The sequence below is a fragment of the Trichosurus vulpecula genome, chromosome 1 (genome assembly GCF_011100635.1).
Source record: "Trichosurus vulpecula isolate mTriVul1 chromosome 1, mTriVul1.pri, whole genome shotgun sequence".
NCBI lineage: Eukaryota > Metazoa > Chordata > Mammalia > Diprotodontia > Phalangeridae > Trichosurus > Trichosurus vulpecula.
The window spans coordinates 182,924,086-182,942,498 of record NC_050573.1 but is presented as its reverse complement, the minus strand read 5'-3'; the positions used below and the strand labels follow the sequence as shown (position 1 = coordinate 182,942,498).

At 43.8% G+C, this 18,413-nt stretch overlaps 1 protein-coding gene across 2 annotated transcripts in view; it reads right to left on the bottom strand.

The window, feature by feature from the left end:
* JARID2 (jumonji and AT-rich interaction domain containing 2) overlaps positions 1–17,536 on the bottom strand; it is a 331,939-nt gene extending 314,403 nt beyond the window's left edge. The window contains exon 1 of one of the 2 annotated variants that reach the window (XM_036738762.1): positions 16,951–17,536. In XM_036738762.1, coding sequence (XP_036594657.1) covers positions 16,951–16,995 — 45 coding nt within the window. In that variant the 5' untranslated portion in view covers positions 16,996–17,536. The remainder of the gene's footprint in view (positions 1–16,950) is intronic. The other variant, XM_036738771.1, reaches the window with a different exon arrangement.
* Between the last annotated feature and the right edge of the window lie 877 nt (positions 17,537–18,413).

Here is an 18,413-nt window from a genome sequence, read left to right as displayed (position 1 = left end):
AAAAAAACACTAGGAGAAATTTCTTAAATTTTCTGTAATTCACTTCTGACCAAGTTTCACATCAATCTGAGAAGAAAAAAAAAGTTAGGAAACATTTGTGTAAATATTTGTTAAATCTATATCTGGCACAAGAAGAATATGTCACTCTCCCTTCTTGAGAAGGTACTGCCTCCCCACCCACACACACATACACACACACCCCACCCCTTCAAAAAAGACTTCTTTCTGACCCAGTAAGAGTAAAAATGAATAAATAAATAAGTAGTTTGCCTAGAATAAATTACATTCTAGCTCTTCCCTGCCAAAGAATATTAGTGTAGGAAACTGCAAAATAAAAATAAAAGCCTGAAGGAAAAGGAAAAAAAAACCTCACTCCACTGAAGACCTGGAAGGCAAAGGTGTACAGTCCATCGTATACTCCCCATTAAGATTCCTGCTCAAGAAGAAAACCCAAACTAACTTAAGTCTATCTCCCTCAGTCATCTCCTCCCCAAAAAGAAAGGTGATGGTGGCTACTGGTGAGATCTATTTAAATAAAGACTCACAGCTAACAACCACAAATAAGAAAAATTAGCACAATTTGAAATTCTACTATCTGAGAACAGCCTTCCCGTCTCAATGCCTAGGCTTGTGTGGGTGGTCATTTTTAATCTGCAAATGGAGCAAAAGAAAAATCTCTTCCCCCACCCCAAAATACAAAAATTAAAAATAAGAAACACTTGGAAGATCCAGGTGTTCCTTGAAAAAAAAGGAAAGTGTCCTCTGCAACACAAGTTGTCTTGGGATTCAAAACAAGCCATTCTCAGGCTCAGGCTAACATTTCACTTGAAGCTCTGGAATACAGGGGAGACTTAAGAGTGCCTGCTTTAGGAGAAAAGCAAGGAGGAGCTCCGAGAGAAAGACAGTGTTTGGTTGGCATCAGTCATACAAATCAAGATACATGGCTTTCTGACTTTCCAATGGTTTCACTGCCATCATAGCATTTACAAGGACACAGAAGGAAAACAAGACAGCTTCTCTCCCAACACCAAAACTATTCCTAAAATGGTGGAGAAAAATCCACCAAAAACTGTCAAGGAGACAGACCCCAGGGCAAAAAGTTAGGAAAACAAAAATATCACGTGGAAAAGTAGTGAAAATTTTGCCATCTCTGGGCCTCTCTCATTGCCAACTCAAGAAAGATGCAGCTACTGTAATTAAAAGGGGTGGGAAATCCTGGGATTGTACATGTAGAGCTGGAAGGGCCCTTAAAGGTCATGGAATTCAACCTCGTCATTTTATAGAGCCAGAAGTGAAGTGACTAACACCAAGGTTACCCAACTTCAAATGGCCATTTCTATGACTTCAAGTTCACAGCTTTCTATCTCCATATATGTGTGGCAGGGAGTTCCTATATAAACCATATGAGCTTTTGACAGAAGGTCTCATTCATGCTACATGAGGTCATGACGAATAAGCAAAACCAAACCAAACGTAGTAAACTACAACTTTTGGTTTCCTGTTCTTTCCTCCACAAGAATCCCCAAGTTTTTTGACAACAGTCTGATTCCACTTACTTAGAGGACCCTCTAGTCTGCCAGATCTTGACACACTTGAATCAGAGTCTTTCTCTCTCCCCCTCCTTCTTCCCCTCTCTCTCTACCTCCCTCTCTTCTTCTCTTGCTCTCCTTCCGTGTTCAAGGTAGAGAGAGGTGTAGGGGGGAAAGTATAGAATGGGTAGTGTTAAAAAGAATCCAAAATGAAGCATGCATCTCCTATTAAGGACCTTTCACGAGGCTGGTGCTTAATAAATGTTGGTCCAGTTGAATGGTACTCTTTCCCCATCTTAACACAACCAGCATAGGGTATTACTGGAAGCTGCTTCTTTCCCAGGGGTAAAAGCAAGTTCCTTTGAAAAGGAAATCCCACAGGCAAGCTTGCTTAACATTACCTCTGGCTGCAGCATCACGCTTGTCCAGAGAAGCAAGCTGTTGTGACTGGGCAAGATGACATCTTTCTTTCTAGGGATCCCCCCTCCATGTACAGAGGAGCAAGAAGACTCCTTTTACAAAAGGTACATTAAGGCCCCCATTTGTATTAAACAACTGTAAGCAAACAAAGTATGGCTATAAAAGCTTTGCAAGTCTAAGAGTCTTTGCAAGTCAAAAGGCTTTCCTGGGTAAACTGATTCTCCTTTATAATCATTACTATTTACACTCCCCTGAGACTGCTTACTGCTCCAATAAATTCTGGATAGAAATAACATGACAACTTCAGCAAGCCTCTTGGAGGGGAAAAAAAAAGAAGGAAGGAAGGAAGAAAAGAGAACACAACTAACTACTAGGAAATGTTTCATTTCAGGCTAAGGTCTCTGATAGAAAAGAAATTCCACAACTAAATGAAAAATGTAATAGGAAAGGGTTCTACACACACACACACACACACACACACACACACACACACTTAAGTTTAGGCTCATTTTCAGATGCTACCAAACAAATAGAATGTAAATCCACACCAGCCTTCTTCAATATTTCCTTTGGATCAACCTACCCTAAAGAAATGCTTTGGTAATCGCATCACTAGAGTATCACTAGATACTTTGTACTACACACACACATAGTGGCAATAGAGCTGTTATTTTAGTTACAGAGTTTTATTTAATCTTATCTTGGATAATATGACACTCCATCAGGGCAATATGAAGTTCAGCAACTTCTCACTTGTAGCCTGAGCTGGCAGTGTGGGACGGAGCAAACAAAGAGAATTGGATTTAAAATCATCAAATCTTGGCATGCATCTGGACAATCTTGAGGGGCTGGACTCGATGCCTCTAAAGTCCATGAAGCTTTAAATCTGTGATAACAGCCCAAGTTGACACAGCAGAGTGGAAAGGGACTGGATTTGTCATCAGAGAATCCCAGTTCTTTAAAACTAAGAACTGTGTGACCTTGGACAAGTCAACTCATCGATGGAGAACTCTCAGTCTCCTCAACTATAAAATGGGAGAGGGTCAGACTGGCTAGATGGCCTTTAAGGTCCCTTCCTGCCAGCTCTAAGTCCATGATATTATAATCCTAACTGATGAACTCTGTTATAGGGCTGGGAACTGTTCCAGTGGTATGAAACAAGGATGCCCTGTTCCCTTCAGCTATGAGACTTGGCCTTTCTATGCTCAAACTTCAGGATCATCAGTCAAGCCAAATGTGTTTTTTATTTAAAAGGAGGTTTCCTTTCATTCTGTCAACCACCTTTCCAGCTAGTTTAAACCACAATGGTTTGGAATCCTAACAGTAGTTTCGAGGATTACAGTACTGAAAAAGGTTATTGAAAAACATTTTTAAAGACACAAAAGAAACTCATACAGTAGCAGCCACAAGTTGTTCCCCTAAAAGGGGGAGGTAAAGAGCTTAAGTCTTGTCAACCCTGGTTCGATATTAAATCCAGACCTTCCCTAGGCCTCTCCCCGCACCCCCCACACACACTTGATAGGAGTTTAACTAGAAATGTGATATCTGTCACTCAAGTATGCAATCACCACTGGACATTACTTTCATGAATCATTAAAACTCTTTCAGAGAGGGGGGGAAAAACTCTCTTATGATGTAATACCAATGCTTCTGAAGGGTTTGCCTTTAATTCAAAACTAAATACTTTAAATTTTTAAAATTACAAGTTCAAACTGCAAGGCCAAAAACACCAAACGTCTGGAATAGCTGCACAGCTGATTACTCAAAGTTTAATCAATTCACCTTGTGAATTTAGAAATAAGGTGAATTTCCCTCAAGTCTGATCAAAGAAAGAAACCATCTGCTCCTAGGAGATCCAAGTTCATCTCATGGCCCCAATACAGTGAAGATCCATGCTGAGAAAGGATAGAACAAAAACTTGCTTGAACACAAAATTCCCAAGGACCTGGGCCTACTCCCCTTCACCCCATTTATTCCACTACCTATACAGGATGTCCCAAAAGCCTTCGTGTGGTTTGAAGCATAATAAGCATCAAGATTTTCAACATGCCTCGTATTCGTGGATGACCAAAAAGCTCCCGGAATATTACCAATCATGTTATGAAATTCAGAAATGTAAGAATTAGGAACCCACTATTTCAATTTGGGCATTTATCAAAAGCAGCAGCCACAGCCAGACAGTGAAGCCCACTTTGAAAAGTAAGTTCATATGTCATATGTGGAGGACAAAGCTTTGTGGTGTCATGGTATACCACAACTTCAAGGCAAGACAACATTCCCAAAGCCATTCGAGGCAGATGAAAGCCATGTGCTTCCAATTTAACTGGAGTATTCCACAGACCGTGGCTCCTTAATAAACGCTTTACATTCACATAGGCCCTTTTATCTTCCAACATCTCAAGATTATTACAAGCTAAAAATAGTACAAACAGAACTTCAGAGCTCTGGGCATCATAAGAGTGGGGGGAAGGGGGCAATTTGGTTTGGGGTTTTTTTTTCAATACAGCATTAAGTTGTTGGGTTTTTACCTCATCTCTAAAGGGTCATGGAAGACTGCCTAACCAAAAGGGAGAGGAGCAGGGCAAAAGATGGTAAAGCTGATGACTTGCAAGTTTCATTTAAAAACTTTTCCTAAACATAAACTCACACACTCACACACACACAGAGCAAATGTTTCTTGGGACACTGACCACTACACATAACATGAGCACCCATATACAAAGGAATGAAGGCCTAAACCAAGCCATCTGAACTATTCAAATGCAGAGTTTTAAAAAATTCACATTTTCCTCTTGTATAACTCCAAACTCTTTTCAGGAAGACACAGTCCATAAGTACCAAAGATATCACAGGAAGGTGGGGGCGGGGGCCCCCCCCCCCCCCCCCCCCCCCCCCCCGCATTGTAAGGAAGCAAATAGGTCTGGCCCTAGGAATTGACTTGGGCATGGCCAGCCTACTTATTCTAAATGCACTTACAAGTTTCAAATCCATCACAAAATGTCAGCTCTCTTCCAACTCCAAGTCTAGTGAATCCCCCAGTCCCTGTAGCTCATGAGCTAGAAACGGTATCTGCAAGTGACTTTAAAGCATGAAAGTGGGTCCAGATCTTCAGGAAAAAAGACATCACATACAAAACCAAGGCAGTTTGGAAATCATCTGGTTCTTGTCTTCTCTCCCTCCCTACTCATTTTCATCTTTACTTTGCTGAAAGCTGGGGGGTGGGGGTGGGAGGGGAGAGAAGAGGAGGAGATAAAAAAAGGAAAAGTTTGCTAACTCTGATAAACCTAAGAGAGGAATATAGTTTAAAACAACCGGCTTAAATTTATAGACTTCTTTAAACTGTATCAGCTACCACAGATAACTATGAATTAGATACACACACAACCCATTTTTTCGATGCCACAGGTAAATAAATACAAATTAATTTGAGGAAGGAGAAAACATAATGAATGCAAGAAATCAATGAAGGAATGGAATAATCACAATCCTATGAGGGAGGCAGGACAAACAGTATTATTCCCGCTATACAGAGGAAGAGAACAAGCATTTATTAAGCACCTACCACTGTGCTAAGCACTTTAAAAATATTATCTTATTTGATAATATTTCTCAGTTAAGGAAATCTGAAGTTACGCTATTACGTTCCAGGATGAGGACATGGAGTTTGACCTTGTTTTAAGGTAAAGCCGCTGGGTATAAATAATCTCCATCTGCTAGAGTCCAAGGCATCAATCTATACAACTTTCTGTCCCTTGATTGGATCTCTACCAATAACTAGCTTCTGTCCCATTTAATTCATCTGAGCCTCAGTTTCACCTATAAAATGAAGGGGTATAGTGAGTATGGTATTTAGGGTCTCTTTCAGCTCTAAAGTTGATTCTACAGTAAGTTTCTGTTTATTTGACCTAAACCAACTCTCATCCTATGGCTCCCTCCTCTTAGAACACTCAAAATGCTTTGAACTAAGTTAAATTAGACTCAGCTAAATTGGTTTTGACATTTTTCAGATATAAAAAAGGGATGCTGCCAAAGTTAATCCATCAAACACTCGGGAGATGTTCTGTCTCAGGCATACCCACCCATTAATACCCATCTCTCACTAACCAAATGTCCCAGGATCACCCCCATTTATTCCCAGAGTTGATGACTATCTTTTCAAAGTTACTCTTTTTGGCAAGTAGTCCTATATGTACCAGGCAGCAGAAACAGCTTGTTGCATACTTGATTCATTAGCAATTAAAGTGTCTATCTCAGTTGGTTCAATTATTACACAAAGCTTCAGTCAAGAGGATTAGTCAAGTCATATATCTCCAAGTTTGTCTAGCAAGAGCTTGCCCAAATTGGGGCTATTTAATTACAGTAGCATGTATATGACTGCCATCCTTACATACAGAGGACTAACATTTCAATTTAATGTGGTTATCCTATGGTTAAGAATTTACTTACACAAGGCACAAAGGTTTCTAAGGTTGAACTAATTTTTATCTGTGCTCCTGTTAAGCTGCCCAGAAGCACCAGTGCCCTCTATAAAACTATCTTGTATTCATTTTGGTACATATTTACACATGTATTTCTTATCTTCCTTAATAATGTAAGTTCTGTGAAGACAGTAACAGTTTCATATTTTATCTCTAGTGCTAGTTCCTAGGTAGCAATTAATAAATGCTTGTTTATTCTTAAAAATCTTAAGTCTTTGCTTTTAAGGAAATAGGTTGTAATTTTACACACAAACAGAAAACACACACACCCACACACACCCCTTACTGCACATACTGTAAAATAAAGTGGACGTTGTGAGATAAATGTACAGTCCAAGCCAAACAGGATAGCAATGTGAAAATTTAAGGGGGTCTGGCTTTGATATTCTGAATGGTTCAGTTACTAGAAATATTACAGCACTGCTCATCTAAAGTCCTTTTGGTTAGGGAGTGGGGAGGGGGAGGAATCCTTAGTCTTTTGTCTTAGACACCTCCCCAACTCCTGCCCCCTATCAAAAAAATAAACCATAGAAATCATTCTGGTTTTAAGAGAGACAGCATACACCTCATCTGAAGTATGGAGGCATTAAAAAAAAAAAAAGCATGCGTGCATTATCTATTAAAGCCCTTCCAGGATTCATGGTAACTAAGAACTGCTGTTCACGATGTTTTCAGTGTTCATTGGCCTTGCTTCCTCTTCATGTGTGGTGAAGCTTGACAGGCCTACAAAATTAGTACTGAAAATCCAGACTAGAGCTTTTCTCAAGAGAGTGTCCATTAGATATTAGCTATGAAGAACCCCACCTAAGTCTCTCCCATGTGGGGGAAGAAAGAGGAGGTCTTTCTACCATCCTCCCCTTATAAAATGCAGTCTAGTTTTCCCATTACATAATACAGTGGAGGCATAAGACCCACCCCACCTCCCAACACTCCTTCATTAGTCAATTCCTCTGGGTAAATGTAGCGGTGAAAACCCTACTCTAGCTGAAGCCTGAGCAGTAGGTAGGAGATCTAGCATGATTCTTCCCTAGAGTTATCCCTAGATGCCATCCCTACTGGTTCATCAGTTCAATCCCTATCCAGCTAACTTTGGATCAGAGCAATATGCAGAACAGACAGGACAGAAAACAACTGAGGGAGTGGGGGAGGGCAGCTTGTGTTTGAATGGGACCCAGACCCAAGTGATCCCTGATTAGAAGTACATAGTCTTCAAAGACTAAGGGAGTTATTAAATCAAGCCAGACATTCAGAGCTGCTCTGGAAGAACCTTAGAAGAACTGAGGTACAAGAGATACAACCAGGACCAACTTAGAGCAGTTCTATTACTAAACAAAGGTCTTTGATGAGACCAAGGCAATACAGAGGAGTGCAGAGAGATGACTTAGGAATCAGGAAGCCCTAGACTCAAGGTCTCACCTCTGAGAAATCCTGGCATTGTGACCCTGGGCAACTCTTAAGGACTTTACATTTGGAAACAGTTGCGAACCAGCACCAATAAAGAGTTTTTAGCTAGGTGGCACAGTGGACACACTGGACCTGGGGTCAGGAAGACATCCGACTCTTACCAGCTCTGTGACCCTGGAAGTCACTTAAAAACCTCTGTCTGCCTAAGTTTCCTCAACTGAAAAGCAGTGTTCAGTCGTTTCAGTTGTGACCAACTCTGTCACCCAAATTAGAGTTTTCTTGGCAAAGATACTGGAGTGGTTTGCCATTTCCTTCTTCAGCTGGCTTCATGGATAAGGAAACTGAGGCAAACAGGGTTAAGTAACTTGCCCAGGGTGTCAAGCTAGTGTCTGAAGCCATCTTTGAACTCGGGTCTTCCGGACACCAGACCCCAGTGCTCTACCCACCACATTACCTAGATGCCCCCAACTTCAAAATAGGGATGATAATAAAGGCCCCCACTTCCCAGGGTTGTTGTGAGGAATAAATAAGATATTTGTAAAGCACAGGACCTGGCACAGAGCAAGCATTTAATAATTGCTTGTTCCCTTGCCTCCTAAAATCACAGGATGGACCACCTTCCCCCCTCCACCCCCTCCACCCCCAAAAAATTCCTGCCCAAGTAGGGATTTAAGAGAGGAAGGCAAAAGAGACGAGCACTTAACAAGTAAGTATGATTATCAGGGAGAATGTAATAGGGGTAGAGAGGCAAGATACTGCCAAAAGTCTTCTAGGAAAATCTAAGGAGGCTGAGCTCTTGCGGGATAAACCAGAAGCATAAAACCTCTGAAGTCTGGAAAGAAGGAAATCTCTTCCCAATATGCTGATATTATTATAAATGAATCTGATTACATATGAAACAATATTCAATCCAAGGGTTTAGCACCTTTCACTCATCAGAAAGTGGGGGGGAGCATATTAACAGTTGCTGCTCTAGGAAAAGCAATGAAACTGGAATTTAAGGACCTAGATCTACATCCCGGATTTGACCCCAAGCTAGGTCTGTGACTCTGGCTTCACCTCCCTGGATCTCCTCATCTGTAAAGGAGAAGACAGACCAGACAGTCTCTGAGAGCACTCCAGCAGCTTCCTGTTATCTCCAGGATCAAATATTTTTAAAATCCTGTTTGGCTTTTAAAGCCCTTCATCACCTGGCCCTTTCTTACCTTTCCAGTCTTCTTATACCTTCCTTGTCCTCCCCTCCTCCTCTACAGACACACACACACACACACACACACACACACACACACACACACTCTCATAGTTCCTTCCTGCTGCTCTATCTTTTGTTTGTACATAGCCCTTTTAACATAGTCTCTCCTCTTTAGAGTGGGAGCTCCTTGAGAGCCAGGACTGTTTGTCTTCCTTGGATACCCCAGCGATTAGCAGCTTAGCTCTGTGCCTGGCTAGGGCCTGAGACAGGCCTTAAAGGAAAAGATGAGGAAGGAGTGGAAGTCAAAAGCCAGCACTCATCCCAAGGGTATAGTAGTCTCTTAATTCAACCCAAAATTCAGTGACTCAAAGGAGCAATCAGCTGAGAAGAAAGAGCTCTTGATTAAAAAAAAAAACAAAACTCCAGGCTGATATAAATCCAAAGGCCCATAAATCTCCCTCTTTCGTTAAGACAAAGACACACCAGGCTTCCACACAAACCCCATCCTGAAGCTGACCTTTTCACCTTTAAGGGTGTCCAGGAAGTTCATTTTAACCTGATTTCCCCCAAATAAGAATGGGGAAGGGTGAATAAGGAGGTAGACCTTGAGGTTTGAGCCGGAGACCTACTTCCCAGAGTTTTGGCCTAAGATTAAAATTGACCCAGAGGGTTGTTCAGATTGAGAAAGGTCCAAGGTCAAGCAGAAACTCAAGACTGTTTTAAAATGAGAGAGACTGATTTCTGTGGGTCTTTAGACTCAGTTTATTCAGCTGTAAAATGAGAGATTGGACTAAACGATTATGTAACTCATTTCCAGATTTAAATTCTATGAGGCTAACCTATGCCCCCCCAATCCACTGCAGAACGACTCCCCCATCCCCATGCCATGCCCCCCCATGCTAATGGGCTTTGGGAATTGGGGAGAGATGCCTGAAAAATCTGGACTGGATGGTAGAGCCAGACTGGCAGTGGTCAGCTCAGAGAGCTAAAACCTTCTCTTTTCCCCTAGGGAAATGTGGTCTTGAGGCAATGAGTGCCCAGCTGCATGTTCTCAATTCAGGGCACCTCCCAAATTTGAGCAGCTGGCTAACTTCATCTTGGCCAGGGGTCAGCAAATGCCAGCACACATACCAGAAGGTGGCAGCCTCTCTACCCCACCACCACCTCTGAAACAGCAGAAACAACTTGGAAACCTGGAGGAGCCAAATCATTCTTCTACCTTCCCACTTAGATGGGAAAGAAACCAAAGGAAATTGTTGTTGGAAATCCTGAAACCAGAACCAGGATTCTAAAAAGGCTTTGTTAAAACAACTGAGCTAGCAGCAAGCTAGTATCAAGGGAGTCCCCTGCATCACAATCTAAGCCACAGGTGGAGTTCTCTGAAGTTTGGATTCAGTCAAAGGGCTGCACTTGAGGACCTAGAGGGCCACATGTGGCCTCAAGGCCACAGGTGCCCCACTCCTGGACTAGAAGCTCCCAAACAATGGACTGTCTTGTGCCATTCTTTGTATACCCAGGACTTAGCACAGTGTCTGGCACACAGCAGATGCTTATTAAATGTTTGCTGACTGACTTGCCCTCTCTGGGCTTCAACTTCCTCTTCTGCAAAATGAGTATTGAGCTAAATTTTTAAGACTTTCTTTTCTTTCAGCTCAAAAATGTTAAGAGTCAAGCTGCAGTTTTTCTTTCATCAACGGGTAGGACTCTCAAAGCTTAATACAGAAAAGTAGTGAGAAAGGCAAAGAAGGCTAAACGAATCTGTGACTACAGAGGAGGGGGAGGAATGAATGTGCCTTCTACCTGCACACCTCTTCTTCAGAGCCAGCCAGCAGAGCCTGCTCCCACCTCAGGACATTAGGATGGGGGGGGGGGGGGTCTGGGCAGAGGGGCAGCACCTGTGAAATGGGGCCCTTTGGCAACTGGGTGCTAGGCTGACAAAGGAAATATTGAAATACAGTTATAAAAATATTAAAAATAAACTAGGGTTAACGGATCCCCAGTTAATAACCCCTGGTGTAGGTACTCCCTCCTCCAGTCACAAATCAAGGACTAGAATTTACACTCTTAGAGACTTGCCTTGGCTGATAAAGAGGTTCTATCACCAGCCCGTGGTCAAACAAGGCTAGCTGATGAGAGAGGGAGGTCTTGAACCCATGGCATTAAACCTCACTACCTACATACACCTTCGTAGGCAGCAGTCTTTGTGAGTTATCATAAGATAAAACAATTAAATCACCAGATGGTTAGTGTTTCTGAACTTGGGCTGGTCCACAAGTACCAGCCAAGTAATCATCAACATGGCAGGGTCTGCCTAAATTTATACCACACCAGCATACCAGGGAATCCAGGCTCACCTACTTGTCCCAATGAGGCAATTCAACTAAGCCTTTTGTGGCATGCCCACACAAAACAGACTTTCTCTTTTCTGAAGTGGTTTTTCTAGTTTTCAGTGGACTGAATGAAAGAGATCTTACCAAGTCTTAAAACTGTAGAATTTACTGGATGGCAGAAAATGTTTCAGAATCCCCTATAATCTGAAGAGAAAGGCAAGACAAAATATACAGAGGCAAAAAAAAAAAACCATGAAAACAAGAGCAATGCTAAGTCTACTTTACAGTGATATGTATCAGTTCTGGGTACCTAGCCTAGAGGCTAGAGATGGTCACATGAGAAGCCTGCAATTTGCTTGACTTGAGCAGTAAAATGGGGGCAGGGAGGGCATGTAGAAAACTGCAGAGTTGTTTGGGGGAAATGCAGTAAGAAATTCATAGTTTATTTCTGCTCATTTTAGAAGAGACTATTAACCACAAAAGCCTGGTTCTTCGCTATTTAAACACACATTATGCTTCCTAACTATGATAAAGTGGACCCCCAATCAATCAATAAGCATTTAGGCAACTACTAAGATCAAGACAACTATTTTCAAAGCTGTGAATTTCAGAAGGAAATTACCAATATTTCTGCTCCACCAAAAACGACCCACCACAGCATCCAAGGCACACCACAAAAACTTTTATCACAGAGACGATCAACCTCAATGAACACCAGAATGACCATTCAGATAGAACTAAGTGTCGTCCCCCCCCCTCCACCGCACATTCTACTATAAGCTATTTACATTGTATAAACTAAGTTTAACAGATTGGCTGGTGCTAAATAAAGCTTGACTTCTACAGAGCACCAATATTAGTACATTAGAACTATGTAGCTAAGACATTCTAAGGTTTCATATTCTCAATTGTCAATAACCAAGCTAAGGTGATTTTAAGCAGATCTTCCAAATACTTTTTATTTTGGGGGTGGTGGGGGCAGGGGGAGAATTGCCCAAATACAGTAGTGTGTAAAACAAAATGTAAATTCATCTTGTGTTAGTGACTCTCCCTCATTCTTTATTCAAGTAAGTAGGTCAACAGTCCAGCTCATACAGGTCAAGGGCAAACCACAGCCTGGATATGGATTTTTCTCTTTTTAAATGTCTTATTTAAGAGCATATGGGGAAAAGAGAACCTGTCTTATTTTATACGTAAAAATATAGTCAGCCCTACTACTCCAAAAGACCTTTCTGGAGGTGGAAAACTGAAATAACCTTTAGGACAGAGTGTATACCAGAGTTAACACAGATGTTATTCCTAAAACACTAGGAAGAGAGTTAAAAACCCAGGCCTAGCAATGCAGTGCTTACTTGGTTTAACATACTTTGGGGAATGTAACTTCAGACAGTCTCACAAAGTAACAACTCTTTTTGGCTATGTAACCAAGGGAAAGACTATTGGACCTTAGAAGCCAATTTATTAGCCTAGTAAAGGCAGGCCTAGGGTAAGAACCTTGATCAGGCTGTACAACCTTGAGGCTTTTTTCCGATCGCTTTTATTGGTTGCAAAACTTCATTTTCCTTTGATTTCAGTAGTCTACTTTAGGCTTTTTCACGTCCAAGTATTCACTAGTCTCTTTCTGCAGACACTGTAGAGCCGGCAGAAAGAAAGTACATAGCAAGGGAAAAGGCCTAGACTTAAGAACTGTACAGTCACAAGTTCTCTGTGCCTCAGTCTTCTCCATCTGGAAAATGGATGAAAGAAGTAAATCTAGCCTGGCAAGGCACAATGGAAGAAATGGGACTTTAATGTCAGAATGCGTCTTCATTTAATCATAGGCGTCTTCATTTAATCATAGGCTTTGCATATGTGACTAGCTGTGTGACACTGATTACTGAGTCCCTGGGTAAAAGTCACTTAAACTCTCTGAACCAGTGTCTTCACCTGTAAAATGGTGGTGATGATAGTATTTCACAAGGTGTGATGTTAGGATCAAATGGCATAATGTATGCAAAGCTTCTGCTACATAAGTGAGCTATTACTATTTCTAAACGAGAAGAGGATCAAAGGGTTAGTTTTCAGGTGGACAGAATGAGAGAAAGTAACTCAACAAAACTGAACCGCCCAAATCAAGAATTAGTTAATTTAGAAATTAATCAGGCACACTTTCCCCTAAGAAGAGAAAACTATCCTACTGTGACACACAGACACCAATTTAAAACCCATTCCAGTTATGAAGGATACAGAGTACAGGACGACGTTTAAAGTAGGAGATACCAAGGTGGAGAGTGGTTACTTTTGGACTGGGAACTGTCCACCAGCAAACTCTACCAAGCAAGATGAAGAGCACAAACTGTCTAGACAGCAAAACATTCAACTCTTGGTTGTTTCTGCTCCTGTTTTCCAATCGTCCAAGTACATGAGGGCATTGGAAGCAAATCTTCCATAGCTTAAAGATACTGCATCGGGAGTTGTGCCCAGCACAATTAAAACTGTGTGGTTTAGGATTACAACGCACTCGATGAGCTTCTCAAGGTTGTCTTTATATACAAAACATTACAAATCGTTTCTCCAAAGGTGTCTATCAACAACTGTCACCCTCAAACAAATGCAGCCGTTCTGGCCAAGCTGTAGAACCAACGAGCAAATGGGCAGTTAGCAGAAAGCCAATTTCTGTCGTGGTACCCAGGCCCACTAATGTGAAAAACCTTTCAGTTTTGTTCCAAAAGGAGGGGAGTGTTAAGGTCAAAAAGAAAAAAAAAAGATACTGTCCCACTCAGGCAGACAGAATAATTTAAATGTGTAAGACAGCACCCAGTGGTAGGGCCCCTCCCCACCAGCCCAAACACAAGCACACCCCAGAGAGAAGGTCTGTAACCCAACGAACACAAAAATTCATTGGGCGGAAGTTTCCATTCTTTTTTTTTCCTTAACAAACCGGTAATGGAACAGAACTACCATAATAAGTACAATCCATCAGGGGGCCTGAGATGGAAAGAAGTAATCCAGTTCTGCAGGAAGGAGGAGTCTCTTCCTCCCCCCCCCCCCCCCCCCCCCCCCCACAATTGGACAGCGAGAGAAAGGTCCACGACGTTGGCTTTCCGATCAGTGTGTCTCAAGGTGCTCTCACCTGGTGAGGAGCACACTAGGTTGCACCGGGTTTCAGGGGATGGCAGAAGTGCAGTCCCCCACACCGCCCCCCAAAACACGCCCACGCCGCGCGAGGCGGCAGCAGCCGTACACAACAGGAGCAGCAGCCGTCACCGCCCCTTGGCCGCCCGTACCTCCATTCCGCTCTCGTCTCCCCCCCCACCCCCACACCCCGCTCCCAGTCCAGCCCCCGACGCTCCTGGAACCTCCCGCCTTACTTTTTAACGTCACCGGGAAGGAGGGAGGGAAAGATTCCACCCAAGCCCTTCCCTTTGTGACGTCACAATGACAACAGAACGCGGCCCAGGCCCGGAGTGTTCACGATCCGAGAGGGGGGAGGGAGGGAGTTAGGGGGAGGGGGACGAGGAGGCAAAGGGGGGGAAGTGAGGGGGGGCACCCGAACTGACGTTTCGCCGGCTTTAACCTGTTGCTCGCTAGCACGTTTGTACGACGGTCTAAGGGCCGAGCAGCGAGCGAGGTCCGCCGGCCGCCCGCATCCCAAGGGCAGGGGCAGCAGCCACGGCCGCCGCCGTGGGCCTCGGCCGCCATGCTCGAATCTGCGTGCGTGTCGGTTACTCGCTGCAGTTGTGCGTGAGCGCGGCCCCCTCCCCCAATCCGCATCCGCCCCCCCCCCCCACCTCGACCCCTCCTCCCCACGAGAAACCGTGCACGCGGCGGCGCGCTCGCACGCCGTCAAATCCTCGGCTCCCAGCTTCCACTCCCTTCCCCCCCACCCACCCCCAGCCTTCCACCCGGGAAAGAGACGGAGCCTCCCCACGAGCCAGAAATCTGCCCCCTATAGGCAATACAGAAAATCGTCCCCCTCTAGAGCCACACGCCCCCTCCTCTCCCCTCCAGACCCACACACGCTATCCCACGGAGGAACACGGGAAGCCCAGGAGATCGGAGCACGCTGAGGGGGGCACACGAGAGCATTAACTCCTGCTCGGCCACCAGTTTACTGAAAAGCTGTCTGGACAGCACAAGAGTTAGGTTGCTACATTGTTCACAGTTAAACAAACAAACAAACAAAAAAAAACACCCAATGGAACTTAGCAAAGGATGATTGAGGTTTTTTTTTTCCTCCCTCCCGTCTAAGTTTTTCCCAATTTAATTTGCTTTGTAAATGCATCCGAGGCGAGCAATAACCTAGGATGGGTAGAGACGTTTCCCAGACAAGACTGAGTCTCCAAGCAATTTTATACAGCAAGAGTTTTAAACTAGTCTCCTCCATTCTACCCAGTCCTCTGCAATGCGGATGTATTTTAATTCGTAAATTCTTTAGAGAACAGCTTTAAGTTACACTTGATTATTCAACCTCGTACTCCCTGCATAGTTAAGAGTTTAAGATGTCTAACTCTATAGAGAAGTCATTTGCCTTTTTCATGAAATGAAGTCCCTTTTTTAAAAGGTAGTGTCCCGAAGGTCACCCCACACACACCGAGAAAAGAGAAGAAAAGAAAATGGAAACACGAATTTGGCGTCTCAGTCTAAAACTTTCTTATAACCCTGCATCACTTGGAATGCTGATGTGGTCTTTTAAAAATGGGTTCTCTCATTTTAAGCATGCAGATAAATCACAATCGCTCGAGTGAATATTTGGCTAATCCCTTGGTCTCCCTTCTTCCCTCCTTCTGCCCCCCCCAACTTAAAAAAAAAAAGCCACCACACACAAAAACAAAAACACTCCTCATGCCAATCAAAATGTAGCTGTACCAACAAGATATTTAACTATTCCCACACGTTTAAATCTTTGAAGATTACCCAATTACGGAAGCCCAGTTAAAACAGTGAAATTATTTATAGTTACATACATCCATATGAACACACTTAAAAGCATTAAGTCTTACATATTTTCCCCTAAAACTGGAAATCATGAATTTTTAAACAAAACTAATCCATCGCCCCATTATTAAAGTCAATCCCAACAAATGCATCCACCGTAACATGATTCCCAACTGGTTTCTATTGCGAACCAGATAAGCAAAACGACCACATACATTAAATTTGATGTGGCAGTGCAAGGAACAAGATCGCCATAATCGGACACTCGATTTCAACTTAAAGGGCTTACGACACAGTACACAGTTTTAAAAAATAATAATAAAATGGTTCATTTGTATGCAAAGTGCAATAGACAAATCCGCTTGAGAATGCAGTTTAGTTACATTACTGCAACCCCCTCAAGCTCCACCGAAATGCTTTGCCTTTCATCTAAAACTAGATTATGATTGTGTCATTTGAGGTCAATTTATTCACTTGGGGTAGCTCTACACCAATGTGTTTTTGTAACCAGACTGGACGGACAAGACTTAGCTTGAAAAATCCTCTCTCAAAAAAGAAAGAAATAGCCTCATCGGACCCTGTATTTAAAACCTTTCAGCAGCAGAATTATCTATAAACTTGACATTCACAGCCATTGCTTAAAACTGCAAGTCAAAGGATGTGTTGTTAAGAACACTTACGTATTTCTTCTGAATGATATTCCTCTTGGGTCTTTCCTTGCTCATTCTGGAATCCAAATGCTGATTGCAAAAGGGGACAATTGCTTCATGAATTTAAGCCGTCAGAAATTTGCAAAAAATATCCTGGTGGTTTTTATTGTTGTTGGTGATGGTTGTAATCCGACTTTTCTTCCTCTTCCCCCAAAGCTAGATTCGCCTCTAAATAAATCCGAAATTGGGAAGAAAAAAAAAGCCAAAGACGAAGCAGACAAAAAAAATCACTTTAGTAAAACACTCATAATGGAAAATTTCCCCCGAAACACACATACACAAAAAAAAAACCGACGCCCTTCACTCCCCCTTTTTTCCTCCAAAAACTACATCAGCAAAACGTGAAGGTCCTTAGTGTCTGATCTGTAGTTACATCTTGGAAAAGGAAAGGGAAAGATAAATAAAAATGTTGGAAGTCACGTTTATGCTGCAGCAGCAGTGAGACCAGAAGAGTCAACTCCAGCAGCGGCGGCGGCAGAGGCAGCAGCAGCCCCACAGCAAGGGCTGCACCGCGTCTCTTTTTTCCAGGCACCCTAACCAATGAGAGTCGGTCTCCAGCCCAACTTTAAATGGACTCTGCTTTTATACAAGTTAGGGATCCTCAGGCAATTGCCCATCGGCACCCCAGCCGAAAACTTCTTCAGCAAGACTACGGAACACACGCCATCCACAGAGCTGAAAGCCTTCGGAGGAATACGAAAGGGACCCTCGGCACTGTAGCCAAGAGGTCGGGGGGAACTCTACAAGTAGCTTCTAGACAACCTGCAAGGCGCTTCTCCGGCCCCGAACCTAGGTGTGTAATTGAAAGATACTCCCTCGCTCACTGCATGGCACGCTCTGTCGCTCCACCTCCCCCTCCCACTCCCCCTCCCTCCCCTCCCCTTCCCCAGCTTGTCTCTAGCGCTGCAAAGCTCACGCTAGAGCTGCTGCCACGGCTCTTGCATCTACCTGCAGCCAGGCAGCCCACAGCGCGTGCACCTAGCCCCCCGCCCCAGGGGAGAGCCGCTTGTTACTGGGGCGCATTAGAATCGTCCCCTTGATCTCCTGGAAGTTGTAGTCCCCCGACTACAAAATGGCTATGGCCGTGGGGGTAGAGAACTACAACTCCCAGCTTCCTCCGCGCGTCACCACCACACTCAGTCTCTCTCGCCCTCCCTTCCCCCTTCTCTCCTCCTTTCCCCCTCCTCTCCCCTCCCCTCCCCGCAACCCTTGCCAACAACCGCTTGGACGTGTCCCGCGTGCGACAGCGCCCGAGGCTGGCTCCCGATTGGCCCGAAGAGCGTGTGGTCCGCGAGCGAGGAACTCCCCACTCTCCACTCCAGCCCCCCCCTCCCTTTTCCTCCTCTCTCACGCGATGGCTTCCCCCCCAACCCCCCCCGTCAGCCCCGCCGCCCTACCCCCACCCCGGGGCGCCAGTCGCCGCCTGTAGAACT